General features: G+C 45.2%; 2 protein-coding genes across 7 annotated transcripts in view; one reads left to right on the forward strand and one right to left on the reverse strand.

The window, feature by feature from the left end:
- Window positions 1-84: 84 nt before the first annotated feature.
- FBH1 (F-box DNA helicase 1) lies at window positions 85-24469 on the reverse strand. 2 transcript variants are annotated; one of them, XM_010708663.3, is made up of 22 exons: window positions 24363-24469; window positions 22750-23129; window positions 22056-22220; window positions 20854-21386; window positions 19812-19942; window positions 18108-18243; window positions 17702-17892; window positions 16500-16616; window positions 14922-15016; window positions 13530-13698; window positions 12328-12556; window positions 11297-11384; window positions 11090-11176; window positions 9354-9490; window positions 8178-8277; window positions 7771-7892; window positions 7353-7428; window positions 5866-6063; window positions 5196-5321; window positions 3605-3711; window positions 1854-1982; window positions 85-947 (listed from the first exon to the last, which is right to left on the reverse strand). In XM_010708663.3, coding segments are annotated over exons 2-22 (3057 nt in total). In that variant the 5' UTR covers window positions 22751-23129; window positions 24363-24469; the 3' UTR covers window positions 85-827. The 2 variants fall into 2 exon arrangements, with proteins under 2 accessions (XP_010706965.1, XP_010707019.1); XM_010708717.3 differs by lacking the exon at window positions 24363-24469 and adding an exon at window positions 23220-24288.
- An 88-nt stretch (window positions 24470-24557) lies between these two features.
- The window catches only part of ANKRD16 (ankyrin repeat domain 16), a 16721-nt gene continuing 16130 nt past the window's right edge, over window positions 24558-25148 (forward strand). For 2 of the 5 annotated variants that reach the window (XM_019613707.2, XM_010708956.3), the window contains exon 1: window positions 24760-24866. In XM_019613707.2, the coding sequence (XP_019469252.1) occupies window positions 24865-24866 (2 nt within the window). In that variant the 5' untranslated portion in view covers window positions 24760-24864. Of the gene's footprint in view, window positions 24727-24755; window positions 24867-25148 lie in introns of those variants that run through there. The other 3 variants (XM_003201816.4, XM_019613734.2, XM_019613644.2) reach the window with 3 other exon arrangements.

The following is a 25148-nucleotide window of genomic DNA, read 5'->3' on the forward strand; positions in this document are numbered from 1 at the left end:
CTGCTAGTACTACTGCTATTGTGATGGCTGAAAAATAAATATAACTCAGGAAGACTTCTTAATGGGAGAGAAAAAAACAAAGCATTAAAGCAGGTGTTTTTTTTTTTGCTACAAATTTTATCTCTGTATTAAAAATGTTCTCTGGCTTCTTTCTGATCAGCTGTGTTAGACTGGAATTAAATTGAAGCAGTTCTTCAAATGCTGCCTCTCTTCCCTCAGTGTTTTGCTATGAAGAGAAATTAAGCCAGAAGAAACTTCTTGGCTGCAAGTAAGGCAAATGACTTACATTCAGCTGGGAGAGATTATGATTTCCTTTTTCCCCAGCGATCCAGAGCTGACAGTGAAAATGTCCCCATTGAAACAGGCTCTGGGAAAAAGTTTGTTTTCTAGGAATAACAAGTTTTTCTGGGTACTTCTTAGCATCAAGCTCCTCTTTTGTTGGGTGAGGATTTCCCTGAGGCACAAAGTGATAGAAAAGGCAGGGAAACCCCAGCAGCTTTGTCACTGAAAATATTTTCCTGGAGATGGAGAGGATGGATGAGTAGTGCTCAAAAAAAAATAATAATAATAATAAAAAATAATTAAAAAAGCAGTCTTGTCCAATAGACTTTGTGTTGTGCATATTCTTCTGTGCAGTCATGCTGACCAGCTCCTGCAGGGCTTGAGAAAAGGTCTCACCACTCCTTATAGACAACCTGGACGGTTTCTCTCGGAGCTGGTCCCAAGAATCCAACCTGATTTTGGAGCATGGATGTGACAGCAGTTGTCATCCTGCACTCAGTACAGCTCTGGGATGAGGCAATGGCTCTGGGACTTAGAAGTCTTCGTTAGAGCACGATGGGCTCTTCCTGAAGTGCTGGGAGGAAGGCCAGGGGTGTCATAGTGCCAAAACGCTTCTGCACACAGGAATAGCAAAGGTAGCCACCCATATCCCTGCTGCCATTGCTCTGTGGGGGAAGAAGATTTGAGAAAAGAGTGAGGCTGGAGGAATGCAGCCTCCTGCTCCCAGCCTTGGGCTCAACCCACTGGAGCAGGTAAGAGTGCAATGATGTGCCCAAAGTATCTCCTACCACCTCCCATGCAAAGAAATCCACTGTGGGACAGTTTGCTTAATAGCTGCAAGCAAATGTCTCCTCGCAGGTTTTCTTTGGGGAGGAAGAGGATGCATGGCCAGGCAGCTGGTATTTCCTCTCATATATGTGCATGGCTCTTTGCAATGATAAGGGGTGAATCCTGCTCTTATCGCTGCCCATATTCCCTGCTGATGGATCAGAGCCATCTCTTATCTCCTGTCCCAGACATGGACACCCACTGGATTTACCATGTGCTTCATGACTGCACTTTCTGGGTGAAGATCAACCCCAAAGCCATAAGGTGGAACTCAAGCCAAAACTGGACCCAAAAATCAGATTGTCACCCTCTTGCCAGTTCACACACAGCTCCTGGCAGGGACAAAGCATGCTCTGTTCATCCCCAGGTGGATGTTTGATGGCCTCTGCAGGGTGAGGCAGATGCCCCAAGAGAAACTGGGGTATGACATAAGAAAAAGCCCCCAACTGCTTCCACCTGAGACCATAGTCAAGACCAGAGTAACTCTGTAGGAACTGCACCATTATCCCAAAATTATGCATTCAAGAGGTCAGAAATAAAGGGCTGAGCCACGGGACACTCCTTGCTCACTTCCACAGAAACTTAGCACTGAAGTTGTCCCCTCCCCAGGAAATAGCTCAGAATGATGACCCCATCCCATGGCAAGAGCAGCTTGTGAAGTCTCATGATTGAAAACTATGATCTGATAGGTTTTTGTGGCTTGCTTGCTCAAGAACAAGCAGCAGCGTTTGGAGGGGACATACATGAGTCAGAGGCAGCTTCTTCACAACCAGCCTGGTGCCAGATTGCAATGTCTGTGTACACTGTTGTGCAGAACAAGCAACTCTGGTCTTCACAGCCGCACTCATCAGCTCCACTCGGAGGAAGTGCTCCTAGAAGACAAGAAAAGCAGAACAACAATATAACAACACTCACAGGGAGTTGAGATATGGGAACAGCTGATTTTTTGGAGTTAATTTTGGGGGTTTTTTTGAATGACCTGGGAAATGACTTGCAACAGGGTGTGCTTATAAAAATACTGCCAAAAAGTGCCTAGTGACAACAAAACCAAGCAGAACTCAATGGCAGCTGGCAAGGAAGGAAGCAAAGCGGCGCATCCACCCTCAGCAAGTTTGCTGATGATACGAAGATGGGAGATTGGCTGACACGCCTGAAGGCTGTGCTGCCATTCAGCGAGACCTGGACAGGCTGGAGAGCTGGGCAGTAAGAAACCGGATGAGGTTCAACAAAAGCAAGTGTAGGGTCTGACACCTAGGGAGGAATAATTGCATGCACCGATACAGGCTGGGGGATGAGCTGCTGGAGAGGAGCTCTGCAGAGAGGGACCTGGGCGTCCAGGTGGACGACAGGTTGGCCATGAGCCAGCAGTGTGCCCTCGTGGCCAAAAAGGCCAATGGCATTCTGGGGTGCATTAAAAAGAGCGTGTCCAGCAGGTCGAGGGAGGTGATCCTCCCCCTCTACTCTGCCCTGGTAAGGCCTCATCTGGAGTACTGTGTCCAGTTCTGGGCTCCCCGGTACAAAAAAGACAGGGATCTCTTGGAAAGAGTCCAGCGGAGGGCCACAAAGATGGTGAAGGGCCTGGAGCATCTCCCCTATAAAGAAAGGCTGAGTGAACTGGGTCTGTTTAGCCTTGAGAAAAGAAGACTGAGAGGGGACCTGATCCAGGTTTATAAATATCTGAGGTGTGGCGGCCATAGTGGTGAGGCCAGTCTCTTTTCAGTGGTGCGTGGAGACAGGACGAGGGGAAACGGACATAAGCTGCAGCACAGGAAGTTCTGCACCAATGTGTGTAAGAACTTCTTCACGGTGAGGTGACGGAGCACTGGAACAGGCTGCCCAGGGAGGTTGTGGAGTCTCCTTCTCTGGAGATATTCAAGTCTCGCCTGGACGCCTACCTGTGCGACCTGGTGTAGGGAACCTGCTTTGGCAGGGGGGTTGGTCTCGATGATCTCTAGAGCTCCCTTCCAACCCCTACAATTCTGTGATTCTGTGATTCAAAGTAAGGGCACTGCAACTGAACAGGGAACCTTGCTCTGAGAAAAGGAGGGAGGCTATGAAGGCAATGTCCAAGGATTGGGGAAAAACACTGCACCACTGCAACCATGTGTCTTGCTACTGAAAGCACAGTGCAGAGCAGTGGGAATTGTGCACAGAGTGTTCTCAGCTATTGAGGAGGTCGTAGTCCACCCTCAGCAGGGAACCTTAGGGTGATCTCACTATAATCCTATTTTAAGTTCCTCCATCACAAAAAGACCCTCCAAATGTCCTTGGAGACACTCAAGGTCAAGTTGGAGCAGGCTCTGAGCAACCTGATTGAGAGTTCCTGTTCACTGCAGGGAAGATGGATGAGATGCCTGCTCTGTTACACATCAGGCAGTGCTGCTCAGCCAAATTGATGGCTTTTGCTTTGGAGCAGTGTGCCACAAAGTGCAGCTATCAGAGCCCCACGTTGCCCTGCTCCAGGTTTTGCACACTTTAGAAGGATTTCACTTACCCCTGCCAATGCCAAAAGGTGCTCCAGGGACTGTGACATTAGCAAGCATTTCTTTGCACGTGTCACTGCAACATAGAGCAGGTTCCATTCATCCTCAGGATACATGCCTAGGTAGAAGGAAAGATCATAAATGCACAGCTCTGTCATGCTATAACTTCAGCTGGCATACCTGAAATGACACCAAGAGCTTTCCTAAGAAACTTGTTCTTGCAGACAGAGCTGCCAACAAGCCCTGCCTTTTCCTGTTGGCTGGAAAGCTTGGAATAGGGTGAAAAAAACTGTATACATGTTTTGGATTTCTGGTTGAAAAACTAAGGAATGACTCAGAAGTTGATTAAGAAGGAGAGGAAATGCAAAACCGAAGTTTTCTGGCTGGAAAGTATGATGTATTATCTGGCTGTCTTTGCAAATAGCAAATTAACTAATTAGATAACTCATCATCAGAGCTTGAAGCTGCCACTGGAATAAATAAGAATACTTTTCTAAATAATTTCTATTCTCAAATTCTGATCAAAATGTGGCACCATGTGGGTTGAGATTTAGTCCAATGCACTGAGACACTGGGAAAGGCTTAATATTAAAAATTAAAATTGATTCTGAAACTCTGCCCCCTATAGATTTTTTTTTCTAATGAAGGATTTGAAAGAGGCACATAAGATTGATGTTTGATAGGTCTTTTCCAGTAGTTCATTATTTTTATGTAGATCCTGAGACAGAGAAAGATTCAATGACATTCTCAAGGCCAGGCAATGAGTCAGAGGCAGAAATGTTGAATGAATGGCAGTCTTGATTCAGGGGCTGTGGCTTACACAAGTGGCTTTCACTTCTCCTGTCACCAAAGGTCGCAGCATATCCTAATCCAATTGTTTCTGCATAAAGTGTGCAACTCTGAGAGAAGAAGATGGGCTCCCAACCACATCTCGTTGACCTTTGGAGTTAGCATGACCTGCATGAAGCTACTGATTAATGCATCGTCCTTGATGGGCCAGCTCCTTGGTGGCAGTTTTGATGAACAGCTTCTAATTGGCTATGTTGTCATTCATTATCCTGGAAGAAAGTTGTGGGCAGGGTCAAGTGAAGGCTTTCCTGCATGATTTTCCACTGATACAGACTGATGTTTAATTTCAAATGCCTACGGGATGATACTCATTGGCTTCCTGGGGTGACAATGGATATCTTGGAGATTAGAAATCCTGCAGCAGAGTGGTAATGCATTGGAATAGGCTGCCCAAGGAGGTGGTGGAGTCACTGTCCCTGGAGGTGTTCAAGAAATGTGGAGATGCAGCACTGAGGAACATTGGTTAGTGGGCATGGTGGGGATAAGTTGGTGTTGGACTTAAGCTTGGTCTTCTCCAACTGTCAGAGAATTATGTGATTCTGTGACTTGTTAGAACAGCACAGCAAGACCAGGAAGGTGCTACACAGCTCACAGCAGTGTCTATCCCAAGTGTGGCCTCTCTGTGTTGCCAGAAGGGAACTACAAGATAAAATGATTTCTAGAACAGCACAAAATTGCAAGATAAGCACCAGCATCATGCTTGTTTCCTCATTTTCAGGTCAGGATGGGTGCCACACACAGGTATTCCCTTACCAATAATGAATTGAGGTCTTCTCTGGTTATTGTCTCTGGGACATGGTACATCCACAAAGTCGTCTGCAACCAGCACTGTGTCAAACTCCAGGCCTTTGGCTTGGTGGACGGTGCCTATTAGGTAATCTGTAACCAGAGCACATAATAAAAAAATTAAAAAAGGAAAAATTATCCATGTTGCTGCAGTGATTTATATTTTTAATTTCACAATGATTCCACATGCATTTCACCTCCCCCTAAACACGAACTGGGAGCACAGCACTGCTAATAGAATGTAGATTGCTACAGGCAACTTCCCAGCCAAGGATGATGTCTGGCTATCAGCAGCCTGAGCCCCAGCCCCAACTCCCAACCAGGAACACACTTTATTTGGTGAACTATCATTGCTTTGTTGCCCATCTCAAAAAGCCAGAAAGCTGAAGGGCAGATGCAACAGCAAGCACAAAATACCCAGAGCTTTATTTGCCACTAGCAAAGCCACATTAAGCAACCCTTTGGTGGTAGGCTCATCATTCTGAACACCTGGACAGATATACCTTACTGCCTTACTTCCTTTCTCCCAAAAAGACCAACTTCCTCCAACCTTTTTGCAGAATGAGGTGGATTCAGCACTGAAGCTGTGCTGAGAAAAGACCTGAACTTGTTTCTTTATGACACAGCTTGGCTTCACCTGCCATAGCTTCCTGCAACACATGGCTGCTCTTGATCTTCTGCACCAACTCAGGGATCCGCTCCTTGAACTTCTCCACTATCCTAATCTTCATTTCCAGCTCTTTGTCATCAACACGCGTTGCATAATCCTTCAAACCTATGAAGCCCTCGTTTTCTTCCCATCTCTTGATAAAGGAGTCATTTATCACAAGGTTTGCTGAAGGAAAAGTAACAGATACATGTCTATTTAACAGGCGCATATAGTGGTGCTTTTTTTTTTTTATTTCTCATCAAATTTCAGAGTAAATATTAGAGAAGGTGAGTGTGGGATGCAAGGGCTTGGGATATAGTTCTTGCTCTGTCACTGCTGTGATCATACAATGGCTTCAGCTGGAAAGGACCTTAATTATCATAGAATCGTAGAAGAGGTTGGGTTGGAAGGGACCATAAAGACCATAGAATGGCTTGGGTTAAAAGGGACCTTAAAGACCACAGAATTCTAGAGTGGCTTGGGTTGGAAGAGACCTTGAAGACCACAGAACCATAGAAGAAGTTGGGTTAGAAGACCATAGGATCATAGAAGAGGTTGGGTTGAAAGGGCCAGTAAAGATCATAGAAGTTGATGGATTTGAGGAAGGAGCAACAGGAAAACATTCACTGAGCTCACTCATTTCTGTTGCTCAGGAGTTTCCTAAAAAGGCTGCAAACCTTTCATCCCTGGGGTAATTTGTAAATCAAGGGGAAAAGGTTCTGAGCAATCTGAAAACGTTCTAATGGAACTTCAGAGCCTGGAGTAGGAACTCAGGGACAGCCCCAGGGCCCTTCCTGCATTATTCCCTCCTTGTGCCCACACAGCAAGGAGTTTTCCCAGTAACTCATGTTCCAATGATCAGTAATAATATGCCTATAATCATCTGCAGCAGTAATCATTTGTTTCTCTTTGCTCCATAACAATGCATACAAATTTCTGCCAATTCTGCATATGAATTTCTGCCAACAATGCATATGAAATTCTGCAGATTTTAAATAAATGACTCATTTCCTACATGATGCCAACAGAGAAGAAAAATTGTGATAGAGGATGCAACAAATGAGAATTTAAAACAACAACAGCAAAACCCAACAACAACAAAAACGAATGGACTCAATGATACTTATGGGTCCTTCCCAACTTAGGATATTCTATCTTTCTATGAATCCCAAAATAGGATTGAAAAACAGAATCAAATCAAAGGGAAAACATCCTAAAGTACTTGCTTGTATCAGTTAATTGGTCTCTTGGAGTCAAGATAAGGCATTGCAGAAGGATGCTGTGGAGGGCTCCTTAACAGACCCCACAGTTTCTGTGGGAAGTCAATTTGCCACAAACCACTGCATGAGGAAATATAAAATAAAACACCTAGAAGCTCTCCGTCACCCCAGCAAATAGAGAGACACCAGTGCTGCTGTAGGGAAGCTCACAGACAGAAGGGTGAGGGTACATTGTCTGTGATTCTATGTACTCACCTTTTACCCGTTCGTCTGCAGGTTGACTGAGCTTCCAAATATCATAAATTTTGCTCAGGCCAAAACGCACAAGCCCCTACAATTAAAAAAAAAACAAACAACACAACAATTTGGCTTAATATACACAAGTAAAGGTACTGCCCAGAGTTTATTTTGCATCTCTAGGTGCAGAACAACATCTCAAATCACAACTCCCTGTGTTTCGGAGTGTGATTGAGATGAATGACTCTTCTGAGGCTTCTGAAATGTGGAGGACTCAAATGTCCCTGTAGTTCACACATGAATTTCTGCAGCCACGCACACACACAGGAGTTGCTTACACTCAGAAGATCAACCACATCTATTTCAAGGTGTTGCTGTTGCTACAGGTGCTGGCAGGCTTGGGGATGTGTAAGATGTGTTGGCAATTTTCCCTTACCCCAATGATGTGTATTTTAATCTGCCTCTCTCTTCCAGCAAGCTTTGCAGCATCCTCAAACACAGTGAAATTGCTTCGTGATAGCATTGTTATCTTCCCTTCCATGTTGCCTCTTATATCACCTGCACAAAGAAACTGCCAGTTAGTAGGTATCTAAAAAACAAAGATCCTCATAAATCAGGATTAATCCAGAGATGCGTTGTTTATTATCACAAAATCATAGAATGGCCTGGGTTGAAAAGGACCACAATGATCATCTAGTTTCAACTCCCCTGTGTGAAGGGTTGCCAGCCACCAGCCCAGGCTGCCCAGAGCCACATCCAGCCTGGCCTTGGATGTCTCCAGAGATGCAGGTCTGCAACTCCTGGGCACTGAACAGAACTGTGTGGTGCAAGCATATGACTTACCCTCTTGGTTTCCACCCACTAATGTCTTATTCCTGATGCCCTTGCAGACATCCAGAATGGTTGCTCCAACATAAGCTATTTCAGGACCAAATCTGAAACTCTATATGGGAAAGTGAAGGAAACAGCATGGAAAGAAGTTGTTATAACCTACAACAGCATTATTACAGATGGAGCATACAGTTCTCACCAAACTTTTGGACAACATTTCTCTTAGAAAAAGCACTCAAATCCCCCCAAATTATTCCAAGAAACCACTCTTCCAGCAAAGGTAATAGGAACTGTGCTGTGAGATAGGACTATCATATAGGGCAAAAGATGGTTTTCAGCCTCTCCATTTCAATAAGACTCTTTCCCAGTAGGGGAAAGTGCCCTGTCTGTGGGCAGGGAGTAGAGTCTCTGCTCCTGTGTAATTGTCCCTGCGTGCTGCCCCCTGGCAAGGCTGGCATGGTGCAAGAAAGAAAAGGCAGCTTGCAGGACAGGCTTTTTTATGGCAGCTCTGGCTTAGGAGCTTGCTGCAGTAGACCCTGTCTTGTTGGTTTAATCTGATTTATTCTGCAAAGAGTCCTAAAGGTGCCTCCTTTACATTAGCTGTGAAAACCATGTAGCCACATGGCTAAAGAAGCCAAGAAATGAAACAGGAAGTGCTTTCTGTTAGAACAACAACAGATTAGATAACCCAGCCTGGAAATGTAAACATCATGTGTACAGAAAGAAAGAAGGAACTCTCTTGGGGGATAAACTCAGATTGGCTGATGCTGCTTATGAAACTTACGCCCTTGGTAAATGAACAGGGCAGGAGATATCATGGACAAATAGTGCTGGTAGTACAAGCAAGGACGGTATCTGCCCCTGTACACTCAACAGGAGCTGAGAATTCAAACAGAAAGAGAAGATGTCCTCAAAATGGACCATTCACTAAGGTCTATACTCCACTGCCAATTTTTCAAGCCAGAAGATCACTCCAGTAAGAGGCACGATGGGTGTGGAGTTTGAAGATCACACCACTAATCCAGGCAAGGCAAATATTCCATGGCTATGAACTTGAGAGGCCTGCTAGATACCTTCTGAAGGGCATTTTCCACTCTATTTGTGATCCACCCAAAGCAGACTCTCATCATGGTTTAGTGAGCACAGTAGTGATGGGTTGTTAGTGATTCTATGAACATAGGCTCTTACCTGGGTCAAGTAGTAGATATGGGTATGAGGCACTGTATAGAGGGTATTGACAGCACCTCGGAAGGAATAAATCTGCTGATGAGGGTCTCCTACGAGGATGACACCACACGTCTGTGACAGCACAATATCCACAATGGCTGCAGAAAAAATAAGAGCATTAAAAGAGGGCCTGCTAATGAAGTCAGAGTGAACTGTCTGTTATTTTGTGCCTGTAGATCTCTTTCCTGAAAAGTACCATTTCTCATGGTACTTAAGAAGGGGTTAACACAGCTGCAGGAGAAAGCAAGTTGTGGAAGAGCAATAAGAATAGTGCAGCTCACTGAAAACTCTATAAGCAACCTCCCACTATTTTAGTCTGAGAGTTTTTTTCCTGGACTGGGACTGCACATCATCTGAATCCCACATGTATGAGCCCAGCACAAATCCACCACCCAGCCCCATTGACCTAGATGTTGACTTAGGGCACACACTGCAGTGAAGCACTTTAGTACATAGAATCACAGAATCATAGGGATTGGAAGGAACCTTTGGAAATAGCTCAGTCCTGCTACAGCAGGTTCTCTAAACTGCCAGGTTGGCTGAGCATTGATTTCCCCTTGGTGAATCCATGTTATCTACTCCTGATAACCTTCTCTTCCACTTGCTTGGAGATGACATCCAGAATAAGCTGTTCCGTCACAAAGATTTAATTCCAAGTGGGTCTCAGCCTTCCTTGCTGCATTCTTGCATGCCCTGACAATGTTCCTATATTCCTCACAAGTGGCCAGACCAGTTTTCCATATTCTGTAGACTTCCTTCTTCAGCTGAGTTTTTCCATGATCTCCTTGCACATCCAGACATTTCTCCTGACACCTTTCCCTATTTCTTACTCTTAGGGATTAACTGGTCTTGAGCTTGGAAAAAGTGGTGCCTGAATGTCAGCCAACATTCTTGTGTCCCCTTAACTTCCAGTTCTCTAGCCCATGGGATACCTCCAAGCAGATCCTTGAAGAGGTCAAAGTTGGCTCTTCTGAAGTCAAGGGTTGTAATCCTACTTACTGTCTTGTCTCTTCCATCTAAGAACCTGAACTCCATTATCTCATAGTTGCTGCATTTAAGGCTGCCCCCAACCTTCTCATCTCCAATCAGCTCTTCCCAGTTGGTCCAGCTGCACGTCTTCTTGTTGGCTCCTCCACCACTTGCATTAGAACGCTTCCAGTGTCTTCCATGCACTGCTGGAACCTCCTGGACTGTGTGTGCCTGGCAGTTTTGTTCATCCAACAAATATCAGGATGATTGGAGCCCCCCAGAAGAACCAGTGCCTGGGATCATGAGGCTACTTCCAGCTGTCTGTGGAAGGCCTCACCAACTTCTACCTCCCCATCAAGTAGCCTGTAGTATACACCCACAACAGTAGCACCCATATTAGTCTGTTGCTTAATTCTCATCCTTAAGCTCTCCATGCATTCATTATTCACCCCTAGGCAAAGCTAAAACCTCCAAGTTCAGGTCTCCAAAAAATACAAGTGGGAGATGGTCTGATGAAGCCTTTGAGCTGATTTAACAGCTGCTGGAAAGACAAAGCTATCTTCTGCCCCTCTTCCCGTGTTCTTCAACACACAATTCAGTCCACTTCAATTTCCTTATAGAACCTACTCAATATGCTTTGCAGCAGAGAGCTACTCCTCATATACCCCTGGCAAAGAAAGCCAACAGGAAGGTTAACCTAGGAAGGCTGCAGATGTTTTCCCACTCACCTGGTGTGCAGTCCTGTGCTTCATCAACAAAAATGGCATCATATCCTGAAAGCTGAGGCTTACTGAGCTGCCAGAGTTTCAAATACCCTGAGAAAAAGAGAGAGGGTCATTTGCTTGTCTTGATATCTTAAGAATAGCAGCTTCTAGCCCTACCATTTGCATGGCTGCTCACTACCTGAAGGCTATTTGACATCTATACTCTCTTACCATCACAGGTCATCTTGTATTTCCTCTCTACATCTCCATCCAGCTTCTTCATGTTGTGCCATATATCTTTTGCTTCTTCCACATTGATCTAGAAAAAGAAAACAGAAGGGTGTGGAGAGATTGTTTTGAGCAGAAAAAGAGTCCAGGCACAGTAAAACTCGAAATGGTAGAGCAGCTGATAAAAGCCAATCATGAGCTTGCAGTATTCCTTCTAAATTCCTTTTCTCTTTCCAGACAACTTCTAAACTGAACTGTAGATTGGAATTCTGCCATCTGGGCTGGACCTGATCACAAATGATCAATGCAGAGCAGAAAGTTTTATCTTCACAACTCCAGCCCATTGTCTGGAATGTCTGAGCTTCAAGGGTTGTGTTTGTATATGACTGTAGCCCAGATTAGAATGTTTGGGTTTGGCTTTGCCTATCAAAATGACAAATGAAATGTTTCTTGTGTTCACACGTAATATCACGCTGCTGCTCAGGCACTGATACAAATGCATGCCAATCTCTTCTCCTCTTCCCTTGTAGGGAAGAGACATTTGCAGTGAGCAGCAAGAGATGTCAATCTACTCCCTAGATACCAGCTGTGCAAGCGATCAGGCTCCAGTTCCTTTGGATTTGGCACCAGAGGAAAAACACTTTTTGACAGTCAGTTCTGAAGCATGAAAGCTTGTGAACAATGAAATATGGAGTGACTACAGCCCACAGTCTACAGCTCTTGCAGAAATATACAAGGGGGAATGGTTTTAATCAAAGACAGGAGAGGTTTTAGTTAGATATTAGGAACAATTTTTGCACACAGGGGGTGATGACACACTGGAACAGGCTGCCCAAGGAGGCTGTGGATGCCCCATCCCTGGAAACATTCAAGGCCAGGCTGGATGTGGCTCTGGGCAGCCTGGTCTGCTGGTTGGTGACCCTGCACATATCAGGGGGGTCGAAACTAGACGATCATTGTGATCCTTTGCAACCCAGGACATTCTATGATTCTAATCCTTGCAGCCCAACTCTTCTTTCAGCACGGGTACTCACTCTCTTTTCTTCTGGGCTGACAAGTTTTCTCTCTCCATGGGTGTTTTTGAACCAAATAGGTGTGTGCTCTTCACATATCTCTTCATCTGAAGAGGCAAAAAAGTTTTCGAGGGTCTGTGAGACTGTTTTCCCTCTGATGAAGACAGATTGTCCCTCACGGTTCTGGATGAGAAAACTCACAGAGTATGCTGAGAGCTTCGAGAAGTTCAGTTTGCCTTTCTCTTTATAGCTGTGCCATAAAAATTAAGAGATGTTGAAACACACACCAAAATCTTATTGGAGAAGCTAGCTCGTGATGCACACTAACGCTCACAGAAGCTGTTTAATGTACCCTATTTTGACCTGGTAACGGAACACCTTAAAAAACTGTGCCTACTTAACCTAACTATAATCCTGACGGAACCACAGACACAGAATTTTACATATTTTTATAGATAGAATCTTAAGGTAGAGAGGTATTTCCATCATTTACCCCTGCAACTACAGAGCATTTTCAGAACAAAGCAAGAGGATTCCCTTCCTCTTCTGTGTCGTGGCTCATTTTCCCTTCTGTCTGCAGTGTAGATGTGCCAATATAATCGCTGGTAATGGTGGAAACTGAGCTATTAGTACAACTCAGGTTATGAGAAAACCTCCTCTGCTAAAGGAAAGCAAAGTTTAGAGCCACTGAAATGCAAAGTGAGCAAATTAAGTCAGAAAGAGGGAAAATCCATTCTCAGCGGCTTTCTATCTCCCTTGAAGTGCTCCTTGTCTACAAACATAAGCAGGATGAACAGCCTCGAAACAGCTAAGGGACTGACAGGCTCATACGGGTGCTAATGCCACCGACCCATCCAACCTGAAAGACTTTGGAAACAGTAAATCACAGTAAATTTTCACTCTGAGGGTGGTGACACACTGGAGCAGGTTGCCAAGGAGGTTGTGGATGCCCCATCCCTGGGAAGCATTCAAGGCCAGGCTGGATGTGGCTCTGGGCAGCCTGGTCTGGTAGTTGGTGACCCTGCACATAGCAGGGGGTTTGAAACTAGATGATCATTGTGGTCCTTTTCAACCCAGGACATTCTATGATACTATGAATCAGTCTGACATGAAGCAGATGAAAGAAACCAACTGTCTCTATCATTTTAGCCTTTTTGAGTTCAGATCTTCCTTTCCTGCCACCTCTCCCCTTCTCCCATAGGGAATCAAAAATTCCCACTCACTGTTTGCCAACGCTTCCAAATGCTAAAGAGTGAAAAGTCTTGCACGTAACATTCCTGGGGAAGACCAGCCTGCCCCTCTCTGCAACAGCTTTATTAAACGTCACATACAGGAAACTGAGGTCAGCAAACTTCTCCGCGTACTTCACCAACGTTGAGGTCTTTCCTGTACCTGAAGAACAGAGTTACCCAAAAATTATCTACTGCCAAGAATGAATGAACCTGCACACCTTCTGTTAGCATTACAGAGTAGACAGTACAGGGTAGATAATAACAGGACAAGAGGAATTGGTTTTAAATTGAGGGAGGGAAGATTTAGGTTAGATGTCAGGGGGAAGTTCTTTACTATGAGAGTGGTGAGGTGCTGGAACAGCTGCCCAGAGAGGTTGTGGATGCCCCATCCATCCCTGGAGGCCTTCAAGGCCAGGTTGGATGGGGCCCTGGGCAGCCTGGTCTGGTATTAGGGTTAGGGTTAATAATGGGGAGGTTGGTGGCCCTGCCTGTGGTGAGGAGGCTGGAACTTGATGATCCTTGAGGTCCCTTCCAACCCAAGCCATTTTATGGTTCCATGATTACCTTCCTGTACTAACCACATAGTAGGACTATTTGCAGCTAATGGGGATTTATGCACTGACTTGAATGAAATCAGAAGCCATAGAGTGGAGTAGCTTTGAAAAATCACACTCTGCAGCCCAAAAGCTCTGAAAAATAATCATTTTGGCTTTCCAATATTCTAGAAGCCTGAGCACACATGGAGATACTGATTCCCTTGAGAGGCAGCTTGGCAAATGAAACATCAAAATTGCTCTTCTGAATGATTCATGAGTTCCTATAAGTGATGCAACCCAGAACATGAAAGGAACAGTACCAAAGAATATTTAATCCATGTTTTGCATGTGAATGCGACACTGATACTCTGCTGAACCCCCTAGAGAAAAGTCTGAGGCTTCCAAGACCTTCTACATGCAACACAGATGCAGAAAGATAAAGCTTCTCTGCCGTAGCATCATTACATTATTTTAACAAATGCTTTGGCAACAATCCTCATCCACACATTTGGAGAAGGGTAACAAGTTTGTCAGGCTCTTTTTCCATTCTGTTTGTGGTTACATGTAACCTGTCAAGAGTTTGTGAACATCCCCATTTTTGTCATCTGGACACAGTGATTTTGTAGAGACACAGGAAACCAGCACCATACTGCTGGGCACAGCATGTCCCTTGGCAGACAGCATCCATTGCCTCTGAGCCTCCATAAAGAAAAACCCTCTGCAGGTGAAAGGAGATAATTTACTTTTCCCTCACCTCTTAAATATGCTTTCTTGATTTTATACAATGTTCCTTTGCAGTACAGAGAGTGAGAGCAGAAGATGTCTTGGTTTGTGTTGCTGCTCTTACCTGCAAATGCCATAATTTTCACTATTTGACCATGCTCAATTTTGTGATTCAAAATCCTTTGCTGTTCATGGGTCAGTTTCACTTCAGACAAATTGCTAAAAAAAGAAAAAAAAAACCCTAAATAAGTAAAAGGAATTAAAAATAAACATTCTCCCACATAAATAAATCTAATAGCAGAAGGAAACCCACAAAAGATTTATCCCATCCTATAAGCAGGAGGTTGGCACTGGGGGAAGCTAATAATTGTGCAAAAAAGGCAGTACCTTCCAGAGAATAAGACTGGAGAGAGGAAAAACAAAAAGTAAACCTTGCAAAAGGTTGCATAGGAAAAGATCCTCTCAAGGGCACTCAGCCATGCTTTCTTGGCTTAGGCTCATTGAAAGCAAACAGCATCTTAGAGTTTGAGGTGTCTTCTTGCTTCTGAGAGCACATATCTTAAAATGCTCTCAGATTCCTCAGTGCAGGACATCAGTGGTCTCTGCCTCACGTGGAAGCTGAGAGCTGTGATTAATGTTCAGAAAGGCATTCAGCACTTCCTGCTGGAGTGCAGTTGTTTTATTTGTAAAGGTCTGAAATTTGTCATCAGCCCACAGCATGAACCAGCTCTGCTCCCCCACAGGATGTGGAAAGGTATAAAGGCTTCTCCAGACATCCTTGACATTTCAGCACCTGGCTGCTTTCAGGATTTATTTTCTATTAAAGAAGCAAATTTCTGCTTAGAAAAAATATGCTTAAAAAGGAAAGAGTAGAACAAAAGGTCTGGGAAACCAAGAAGCAATTAAACCCATCACTTGTTTGCCTTCAATTTTGTTTCCATTATGGTCTCTATCACTGTCATACAACAGATCATGAGTGATTTTATTGGATTTACCTTTTCTAGACCTCTGTGAAGGATGAAAGCATTACTGTGGATGAGGACAAGGAGGCTAAGTGACTCAATCCAACAGAAGGGGAATCAAGCCTAGCTCTCCAAAGGCCACAAAAATATTTTACCCTTAAATGCCCTTCCTTTCTAGGAAGCAAGCTACCATCTAGTGACAATTCTCAGCAACTGTATGTATAACAGTTAATATATAACAGTCACCAAACAGGATTTAGAAAAGAGGAGCTGAATCAATGGCCTGTAGCTGTGTTCATAGATGAACCTCCATGTCACTTGCACTACAGTATAATTACCAGCATGCCAGCCCTCATTTTGGATGGCTGCAACCTACATTTCTAGTGGAACTGACTGTTAAAATTAAAGCAGCTCTCTCCCCTCTTTCCAAAGCATCTTATCCACAGGGAGAGCAGTGATTTGGGAGTATACTTAGGAGTGATTTAGGCTCTGCAATATTTCAGAACATCACTGTGTTCTGCCAACACACAAAACAAAGACTTCTAAATTCAGTTCATTTAATTTTGACAGATTTAAGGCTTTCCCCTAAGAATTCAGGCAGAAGGTGGCAAGAAGCAAAATAAGGTTTTGTGGTAATCCTTATGAATCTTGGAGTCTTGTCAACCAGGCTTTGCTATGAGATGTTTGTTCTGCATCCAGGGCTCACTACACACTGCCTGGGTCACCTGTAGTGTCATTACCTGGACCAGAAATCCTGCCTGCAGTGTGAAGATGGCGTTCCCTCTTCTACCATCTGTGGTGCAGTCACAGAAGCATTTTCCATCAGATACAGGCAGTAGAAAATATTGTAATGGATCCTAGCAGGAAAGAAAAGAGGGAATCTATCATTAAGGAATCATCAGTTACAGATTAAACTTCTGCAGCCACCTGGAAGACAGCAATATCTTGAATGCTTTGTGAGTTGTAGGGGCAATATTGGTATTTCAAAGTGCAGCTCATTATACCTTGAAAAGTCATCACAAAGGCATCACGGGGGCAGCTCTGTTTGTGGCCTCTGCCTTATTTCTGCTTTGGGTATGCAAATTTCGTGCCTGCCATGCAAGCATGACCTGGGATCAGAGTCCACAGGATCCTTGTGTTCTCCCAAACTACTATCAGTAACAGAGTGTGGGGCAGATTGAGACAGAATCTGGGGTTAGTTTAGGTGAAGTGAATCAGTTTCAGTAACTGCCTTAGAGTCATTTCACACAAGTGTGTTAGCCCTGACAGTGCTTCACAGTGCTTTGTTAGTGCAAAGAGAGGAGCAAAGCAACTCCATGGCTTTAAATTAACTGCATGCTCAGACTCACTGGCTGCTCTAGGAGCTGTAAATAGGTACAAGACAGTTCCTAGGAGGCTATTTAAATCCCTGTGAGCTAAATCATAAACCTTGTGTGGTTTGAAGAGACAGTGACAGAAGAGAGGTGGTCATTCATATTTCTGCTCACGTGCTCCAAGGAGATGAGACAAGTGACTTTGACCACATGTGAATGACACCCTCTGCCTGCCACATCTTCAGTAGACTTTTACTCAAGTTAATTATCTTAGCTAGCAATTAGCTGTCACTGACAGTCCAAATGAGCACCTTGACTTCCCTGGTTGGTAGCATGAGCATATGGCCCGTGGTTGAATAAAAAAAAACAGGATGAACTCCTTTTCTGTGTTCAACCTTGCAGATGGCAGCTTACAAAACTGTCCTCTTTCTGGCTACTGATTTGTTTTCCAGTGCAGCTCCTCTCCAGTCTTCCTATATGAATGTGTGTTCTTAATTCTTACTTCATCCTCAGTGTTTCTGAGAAACTGCATGCACCAAGGAACTGCAGAGCCCCAGCCAAGAGAACAGAACAGCCCACAAACATTACATATTGCCACATCTTGAAAGGGGCATTTCTCCATTCCTTACCTGTTAGTGATGGTGATGTTCTTCTCCCTCATGGCATACAGCAGTGTGGCAATGCAATAAAGTGTCTCAGTCACATCCACAAGGGAGAGGGAAGAGCAGGGTCTCTGCAGGCATGTCATCAACCTTTGGATGTCACGGACACCATCAGAGAAAAGCACCATAGCTGTGATGATGGCCCACATTTTCTCAGGCTGGGAATAAGAAGGAAGACTGAGCAAAAAGCTTTGAGTCTTTAATCAAAGTGAAATAACCCTAATGCCACAACAAACAGTTAAATTCTATTCCATCCTCCTGAACAGTACAGAGTAAAGCTTCAAAAAGAAAACTTCTAAATGGGGAAGGGCAGATCTAACCTTAAAGCACCAAGAACTGTGGGGTGAAGGAGAGGAATGACCATTGAACCTACCCCTGTATTGCTCTGTAAGTCTGGCAGTTTGTTTGTGATGCAGACTTCAGCCCTTGAGAAGAGGTGGTGACACTTCAAACACTGGAGGACTGCCCTGGGATCTACGTGCCTGCTGGTGGGAATGGCAGAGACATACCTGCATGGAAGGGGAACAGAAGCGTTTGTAAATAAGTCTTATCAAGTAAGTACATCAAAAAGCACCCACGTCCCTTGGTGAATCCATGCAGACTACTCCTGATGACCTTCTTGTTCATCATGCCTGAAAATCATAGAATGGCTTGGGTTGGAAGGGACCTCAAGGATCATCAAGTTCCCCATCACCAGCTTCCCCACCTCATTCAGCAGTGAGCTTGTGTTTTCCCCACTCTTTATTCTGTCACCAATGTACTCACAGAAATCCTTCTTGGTGTCTTTGACATCCCTGACCAGATTCAATTACAGCTGGACTTTGGCTTTCCTAATCTCACTTTAGAAGCTTGGATAACATCTCTCTGTTCCTCCCAGGCTACCCTGGGGAAAGCCCTGCTTCCATGTTCTGTGTACTTCTTATATTGGTGTGTGGCCAGGAGCTACTTGTTAATCCATGTATGCTTCCTGGCATTTGTGCATGTCTTCCTATCCATTGAAATGGACCACTCTGGAGCTTGGAGGCGGTTGTCCTTGTATATTAACCAGCTTTCCTGGAACCTTACTCCTTCTAGGGCCTTATCTTATGAGCTCTTTCAAGCGGATCTTTGAAGAGGCCAAAGTCTGCAGTCCTGAAGTCCAGGAGCTTCATTTTCACTTTCCTTCAATGCCAGGGCTAAGCCCAACTCCCTAAGCACAGTTGCTGAGTGTCATTTAGCAACTTGTGCTGTCTCACAAACCAAGATGATATGCTGTAGGTCCTGAGGAATACCTGCTATCAATTTGGATACTCCTGGGCATCAAACGATGCAGGATTCAAATGAATCATAGAATTGGTTGAGTTGGAAAGGATCTTTAAAGGTCACCTAGTCCAACTCCTCTGCAATGAGCAGAGACATCTACAGCTAAGAAATTTGTATTTCCAACCTGTTTTTGTGCCTAAAGCCATGTAGCCAAGCACTTGACAGTTCTGTCACATGGATGTGTATGTAAATACCTCACTGCAGCCAGCTGTTAGTCTGCAAGTTCCTTCTCACTGCCTCAAACTCTCCTTCCAGAAGATAGATTCACGTTGCTCTTAATCCAATTTGACTCTTCTTGTACCATTTAACTGCCATACAAAATTGTTCTCTAGTCTACAGATATCTGACCAGAACACTTGGTTGTATCAAGGACCCAAGTAGGGCTTACTGCTGAGCTCTAGCAGGCAGTCAGTAGTGCTCCAAGAAAAAAACCACATCTCTCAGTAGATGGGAGGGACCAGGAAAAGGAGCACAAATCTCACAGTCTCCATGAAATACATGCATTTTAACTAAAAACAAGGATATGCTGAGCCTCTTTGTGACCTTGGCTGATCAGGAGATGGAAAAGCAGTGGTGAAATGACACATCACAAAACGTAAGTGGAAAGGATACTGAAAGGGATGATTATAATTAGAGTCTCACTCATTCCAGTGTGGTAACCCTGCAGGAAGCAGCACCATTTATCTCCTGGCAGTTCATCAGGATAAAATGGGAGAAGACCCAAAGCAATGCAGGTCTGAGGATATACAGCTACAAAGTGCTGAAGCAGACTCACCTGATGAGCCCCAAGATACATTCTTTATGTTGATCTGTTATGGCAAAATCCTGCAAGATCTGTTCAACCCTGCGCAGAGCCACGTCTTCCTTCACCAGGTACTGATGGTACAGCTTTTTCCACGGGATGAACTGGAATGTGAAACATACACCACCAGCTTTCATCTCAGAGGGCAGGATAATAGGCTTCTACTGGCAATAAGCTAATCAACATGACTTCCAAAGAAGACATGGAGTTCAAACATGGAGCTTGATGGAAACAGGTATCTAGCATGAGACAGAGAAAAAAAGAGGAAAGAGAGAAAGACTTGTTCCTCATAGCCTGCCAACCAAAGGCTGTTTTTTCTAGAGTGATGGGAACAGGGAGACACTGGTGTGGCTTCAAATGTCCAAGTGTTAAAGGAATGAGTATGTTTTCAGCTCTATTGTACAGGTCTGCTCAGAGAAGGGTCTGAGTGCTTTAAATCCGTGTGCTTATGAAGCCCTGCCCTCCCATATCCTGCTCCTTAGATTGGGCAAAAGTTGATCAACACCAGGTTTACAACTGTTTGCACTGCGAGGGCCTTGACCGTAGGTGAACGAAGCTCTGTAAAAACAGAATTAAAGGTCCTTCTCTTAAAACTAACCTACAGGAGATATCACATGCAGGCAGACATGCACACAGTGATGCACACTGGCTGTAAAAGGATATGGCCCAGTCCAATAGCCTGGGTTTCCTGCGTGATCACAGTTGGGGGGAAAAAAAGTGCAAGGAAAGGAATGAAAGGAGATCAGGTGGAGTGTTACAGGATGTTCTTTCCATGTATGGGAAGAATGCTCAAGTAAAGTTACCCTAGTATTGAAGCTGTTATCTGAGAAGGTATTCACTGGGGTCACGAATGCCAAAAATATTTAGTAAGAAAGGATATGGGCACTAGGGAATAATCAAGGGACTTAAAGGTACAAAGAAAGACAGGGATACTCCTACAGCAACCACAAGACTGAGAAAGAGCAGGGCAATAAGAGAAAGGCCAGGCTCAAATCGATGTCACAGCAGTCCTTACCCTTGGGTCACTAACAATAATCCTCCAGCGGTGGCACACCAGGCTCAGGCTTTGATACAGATCAGTCACTGGTAGGAAAGCAAAGATGCTCCTCAGGACTTCATCAGGCAAATCTTCAATGCTTCCCTGAGGTATGTCCCAGTTCCGAGTCCCCAGGAGCCCATAGTGTGCATCAGGGACTGGCTCTATCTCTATTTCATCATCAAGCTCTTCGTTGATTTGACTGTGCTCAGGATGAACCACCACTGCCTTCTTCTCAGGCTCACCCCACAAGTCATTCTCTATCTGAAGTCTGCTTGGAGCTGTGGAGGACAGAGGCCGTTTTCTTGAGTTTTCCATGTACTCATCCTCTAGAAATGAGGAGGAATCACTACTTGTCTCCATCACATTGGAGATGTTACTTTCATCATCTTCAGCGAAGAAAGGATCCAGCAATTCTTCCTTGATGCTTATATTCTTTGTCCTACCAGCAACTACCTGCTGTTTCTGAGAGATCTTAAAGTAATCCATAATGTTCTTCTGCTGCCCCTGGGCTAAGGAAAAAGGAAAAGTATCAGTGAAGTCAAGAGAAACAGCACAAAGCACACATGTGTGAGCTAACAAGGAGTTTGGCAGCAACTTCAAGGTTTGATTCCTTCACTGCATCATGAGAAGATTACCAAGCCTGTAAGAGATGGAGTCTTTTTAAGACCATATACAGTCATTTCCTGCCAAACACTTCCTGACTGCAATGTCAGAAAGCACTGGAGACTATAAACAAAACTGAAACTTGGCAAAAGACTGCTCCCAGGTTCTCCCTTTTCTGATCTATGAAGCCCATTGATTCAACTTGTCAGAACCAAGAGTGCACTAGGACCATTCTGTCCTGCTCCTGGTCTGCAACATATCCTGATGCTTAGCTAAGAGGAAATTTTGGAAAAAAAAAAATAAATCACAAGCTGATTTTAACACATTTCATTCCTGGATGCTCATGAAAGTGAGCTTAAAGAAGTCTCATTCACAAGGCACTGTCTAAGAAAAGGGAAATAAGAAAAGCCATCCTACTAAGTCCTTCTGATGCCTGAGTCCCATTTGAGCTCACCTTGCCTGACATTTCATTCCCCTCCAAGAGCACAAGCTCAAGGATGGATGACCCAAACCCATTTTGTTCTACTGTAGTTTTACTCCCCCAAATCCCTCAGGCTCCAAAGCAAACAGCGTACCTCTTGGTTGCCTCCTTGTTCTATGAGTGGGTTGGAGGCCCCTGTTGACATCTCCTCTGCTTTGCCTTTGATTCAGTGGCTGTGTCAGGGAGGATAAACCTTCAGAGCTCTTACTGAGAGCTTCACAGTCGTCAGCTGTAAGGTGCATTTTCTTAAATCGCTTCACTGCTTTGCCAACATGCAAAAACAAATAACAAAGCAAAAGGCAAACTTAGCAAACAGTCATTTGGTGACATGAGATACAGAAATTTCTTTTCAGAAGTGTTACAATGCAGTCCCAGTGTTCTGGCAGGAGCTTCTCTGAGTAGCTCCCAGGAGGAGCTTTTACAACTCAGAATCACAGAACTGCAGGGGTTGGAAAGGACTTTTGAAGTCCAACCCCATGCTAAAGCTCCTTGATGCAATGCAACATCTGAATGATGCCTCTGCAACAGCAACCTTGCTCCAAGTCTCCATCCTGTGGTGCCTGACAGTCAGAACAAAACAAGGCAGTGTAAGACCAGAACCTGTGTACATTCTGTGTATGCTGATGAATCAAATACAGGCAGCTGCATAAAGGCAAAGTGTCATTAGGAGAATTTGCAGTGCAAATGCCCGAGACAGGCAGCAGGGACTAAGAAGGACAGGTAGGAAGCCAAACTAAATCATCCAAAGAGTTGTTGTTATTATTATTTTTTTTTAAAAGAAACCTTACTGGAAAACTGCAGGAAGTCCTCTCCTCTTCAAGCAGAGCAGCCAGCAGAAGTCATATAAACAAAGCAACTTGCATCGACGTTGGACACACGCAAAGAAACCGAAGCCACCCCAGAGGGTGGGCTTCCTCCTGGTATGAGAATTACCAGTAAAAGACAGTCTTATCACTACTCTGTGCTGCAGAAGATATGCTTTTCTGGCATATCTGTGGCAGCCAGGCGGGTAAAAGGCTGCAGGATCCAGAGGTCAGCTCATTTTGCTTGCAGAGTTTCCTCCTTTTTAATCAACGTCGGCTCTGTGGGGCAGCACTCAGAGGGCCTGTGGTGCTCCTCGTTTCTCAAAATGGGGCAGGCAAGCAGAAAAACAGCAAAGCAAGGCAGACTGTGAGCAAAGGAGGTGGGTGTTAAAAAAAAAAATTGCCCTTTCTCACTTGATATTGAAAATGTTAAATGGCTCCAACTGTTGGAGTACCTCAATTCTTTTAAGCATGAGATCGTGGTGAATGTCAGAGCTGGGGAACCAGCTTCATCCAGGGACAGCAAAAGGTCTTATGAGAGATGGGACCTAGGATGGGTGCCCCCCTATTGTCAAGGGCCTCATTACCAATCCTCCACCCCACTATCAATGAACCTATTGCCAAGGACACCCCCACAACCAAGGGGTCCATGATCAAGGACCCCCCCCTCAGTGCCAAGAGACTCATTGCCAAGGCTCTCCTGTTGCCAAGGGATCCATTCCCAAGCATCCTCACCACTGCTAAGGGCCCCTTAGTAGTAAGGCCCCCCTTCCTTGTCAAGGCCCTCCTCTCATGGAGAAAGGATCCATCACCAAGGGCCTCCCTACTGCTAAGGAACACCCCCTTGCCAAGGGACCCTCTTACTGCCATGGGACCCATTGCCAATAGCACTCCTATATCCAAGGACTCCTTTCCGTTGCCAAGAAACCCCCTGCTAAAGGATTCCCAATTACCAAGAGATGCACTACCAAGCGTCCTACCTACAGCTAATACCCCCTCCCATTGCCTAGGGATCCCCTTATTTCCAAGGGGGTTTCAATGACCAAGGTCACCCCTATGGCAAAAGGATCCATTGCCTATTACTCAACCCTTATCTAAACTGTCAAGGGAGTTCCTAATTGCTAACTCCTCCTGCCACCACTGTTAAGGGACCCCTCTTCTACCCAAGGACCCCCCTTCATTGCCAAGGGACTTCCTACACCTCCAAAGAATCCATTACCAACGGATCCCCTTACTACCACAGAACCTCCCCACAGTCATGAGACCCACTGCCAAGCCCCTCCACTCCTATTTCCAAAGGACCCATTAACAAGTCCCTCCCCCTACTTCTAAGGGACCCCCCCATTGCCCAGATACCCCCTTATTTCCAAGGACTGCCCCACTGCCTAGGGACCAACGGCCCTCCTATTGCAAAAAAACCCCATTGCTGAGGGTCCCCTTCATGGCTCAGCCCCCACCCCCATTGCTAAAGAACCTATCACCGAGAGCCCCGCCCCATTCCCAAACTCCCACTCCCACTCCCCACGCTCCCCCCATTACCATCAACTCCCCTGCTCGCCCCCCTTCTAACACTTGTCACAGCAGCTCCCCCTCTTTACCCCCATCCATGACCAAGGCCCTTCGCTCCGCTCCTCCTACGACTGCAGCCTGCCTTGTTGCTAAGGGGAAGTGCTCTCCCTCCACTTCCGGCACATTCGGCCCCGCCTCTGCTTTCCTCCAACCAATCACGCCCCGCTTCCTCCCTCTGACCAATCAGAGAGCTCGCAGCGTCGCGGTGCTGGCCAATACCGAGGCACTTCCGGGTTGGGCCGGGTAAGGGCGGGAGAAGCCATTGCGGAGCTGAGAGAGAGAGAACGTTCCCGGAGTTTGTTTATCACCGCCCGTTCCGGGGGGCGGGGTTCGTGTGACGTCACGGGGCCGCTGATTACGTCACGGTGACGTCATACCGCAGGAGGAGCGCGGGTGGGTCCTAAGGGAGGGGCTGGCCGTGTCCCGATGTAGGAATGGGAGGAGAAGGGGGGAATGGGGTAGGAACTGAAGCATGGGGGGAGTCTGAGGAAACGTGGACGTTCTGATTTCTGAGTGGTGAACTGTGGTAAAATGTACGATTCCTTCCTTTGTTTTGTTTCGTTTTCCACGAGGGAAAAAGCCAATTTCTGTTTGTTTGTTTGCTTTTTATTATTTATTTTGATTTAGAAAAGGAAATTTGGGGTTTGTTTGGTTTTGTTTTGTTTTTCTGAGGGGAAAAAGAAATTTCGCTTTTTTTTCTGACAGAAAGGAAACTTCACATTATTTTCTAAGGGAAACCGATATTTTCCATCCCTCCTTCCCTTCCTCCCTCCTCACTCTACTCCCTCCCCTTTTCTCCCCCCCCTCCTCCTACT

This window comes from Meleagris gallopavo, chromosome 1 (genome assembly GCF_000146605.3).
Source record: "Meleagris gallopavo isolate NT-WF06-2002-E0010 breed Aviagen turkey brand Nicholas breeding stock chromosome 1, Turkey_5.1, whole genome shotgun sequence".
NCBI lineage: Eukaryota > Metazoa > Chordata > Aves > Galliformes > Phasianidae > Meleagris > Meleagris gallopavo.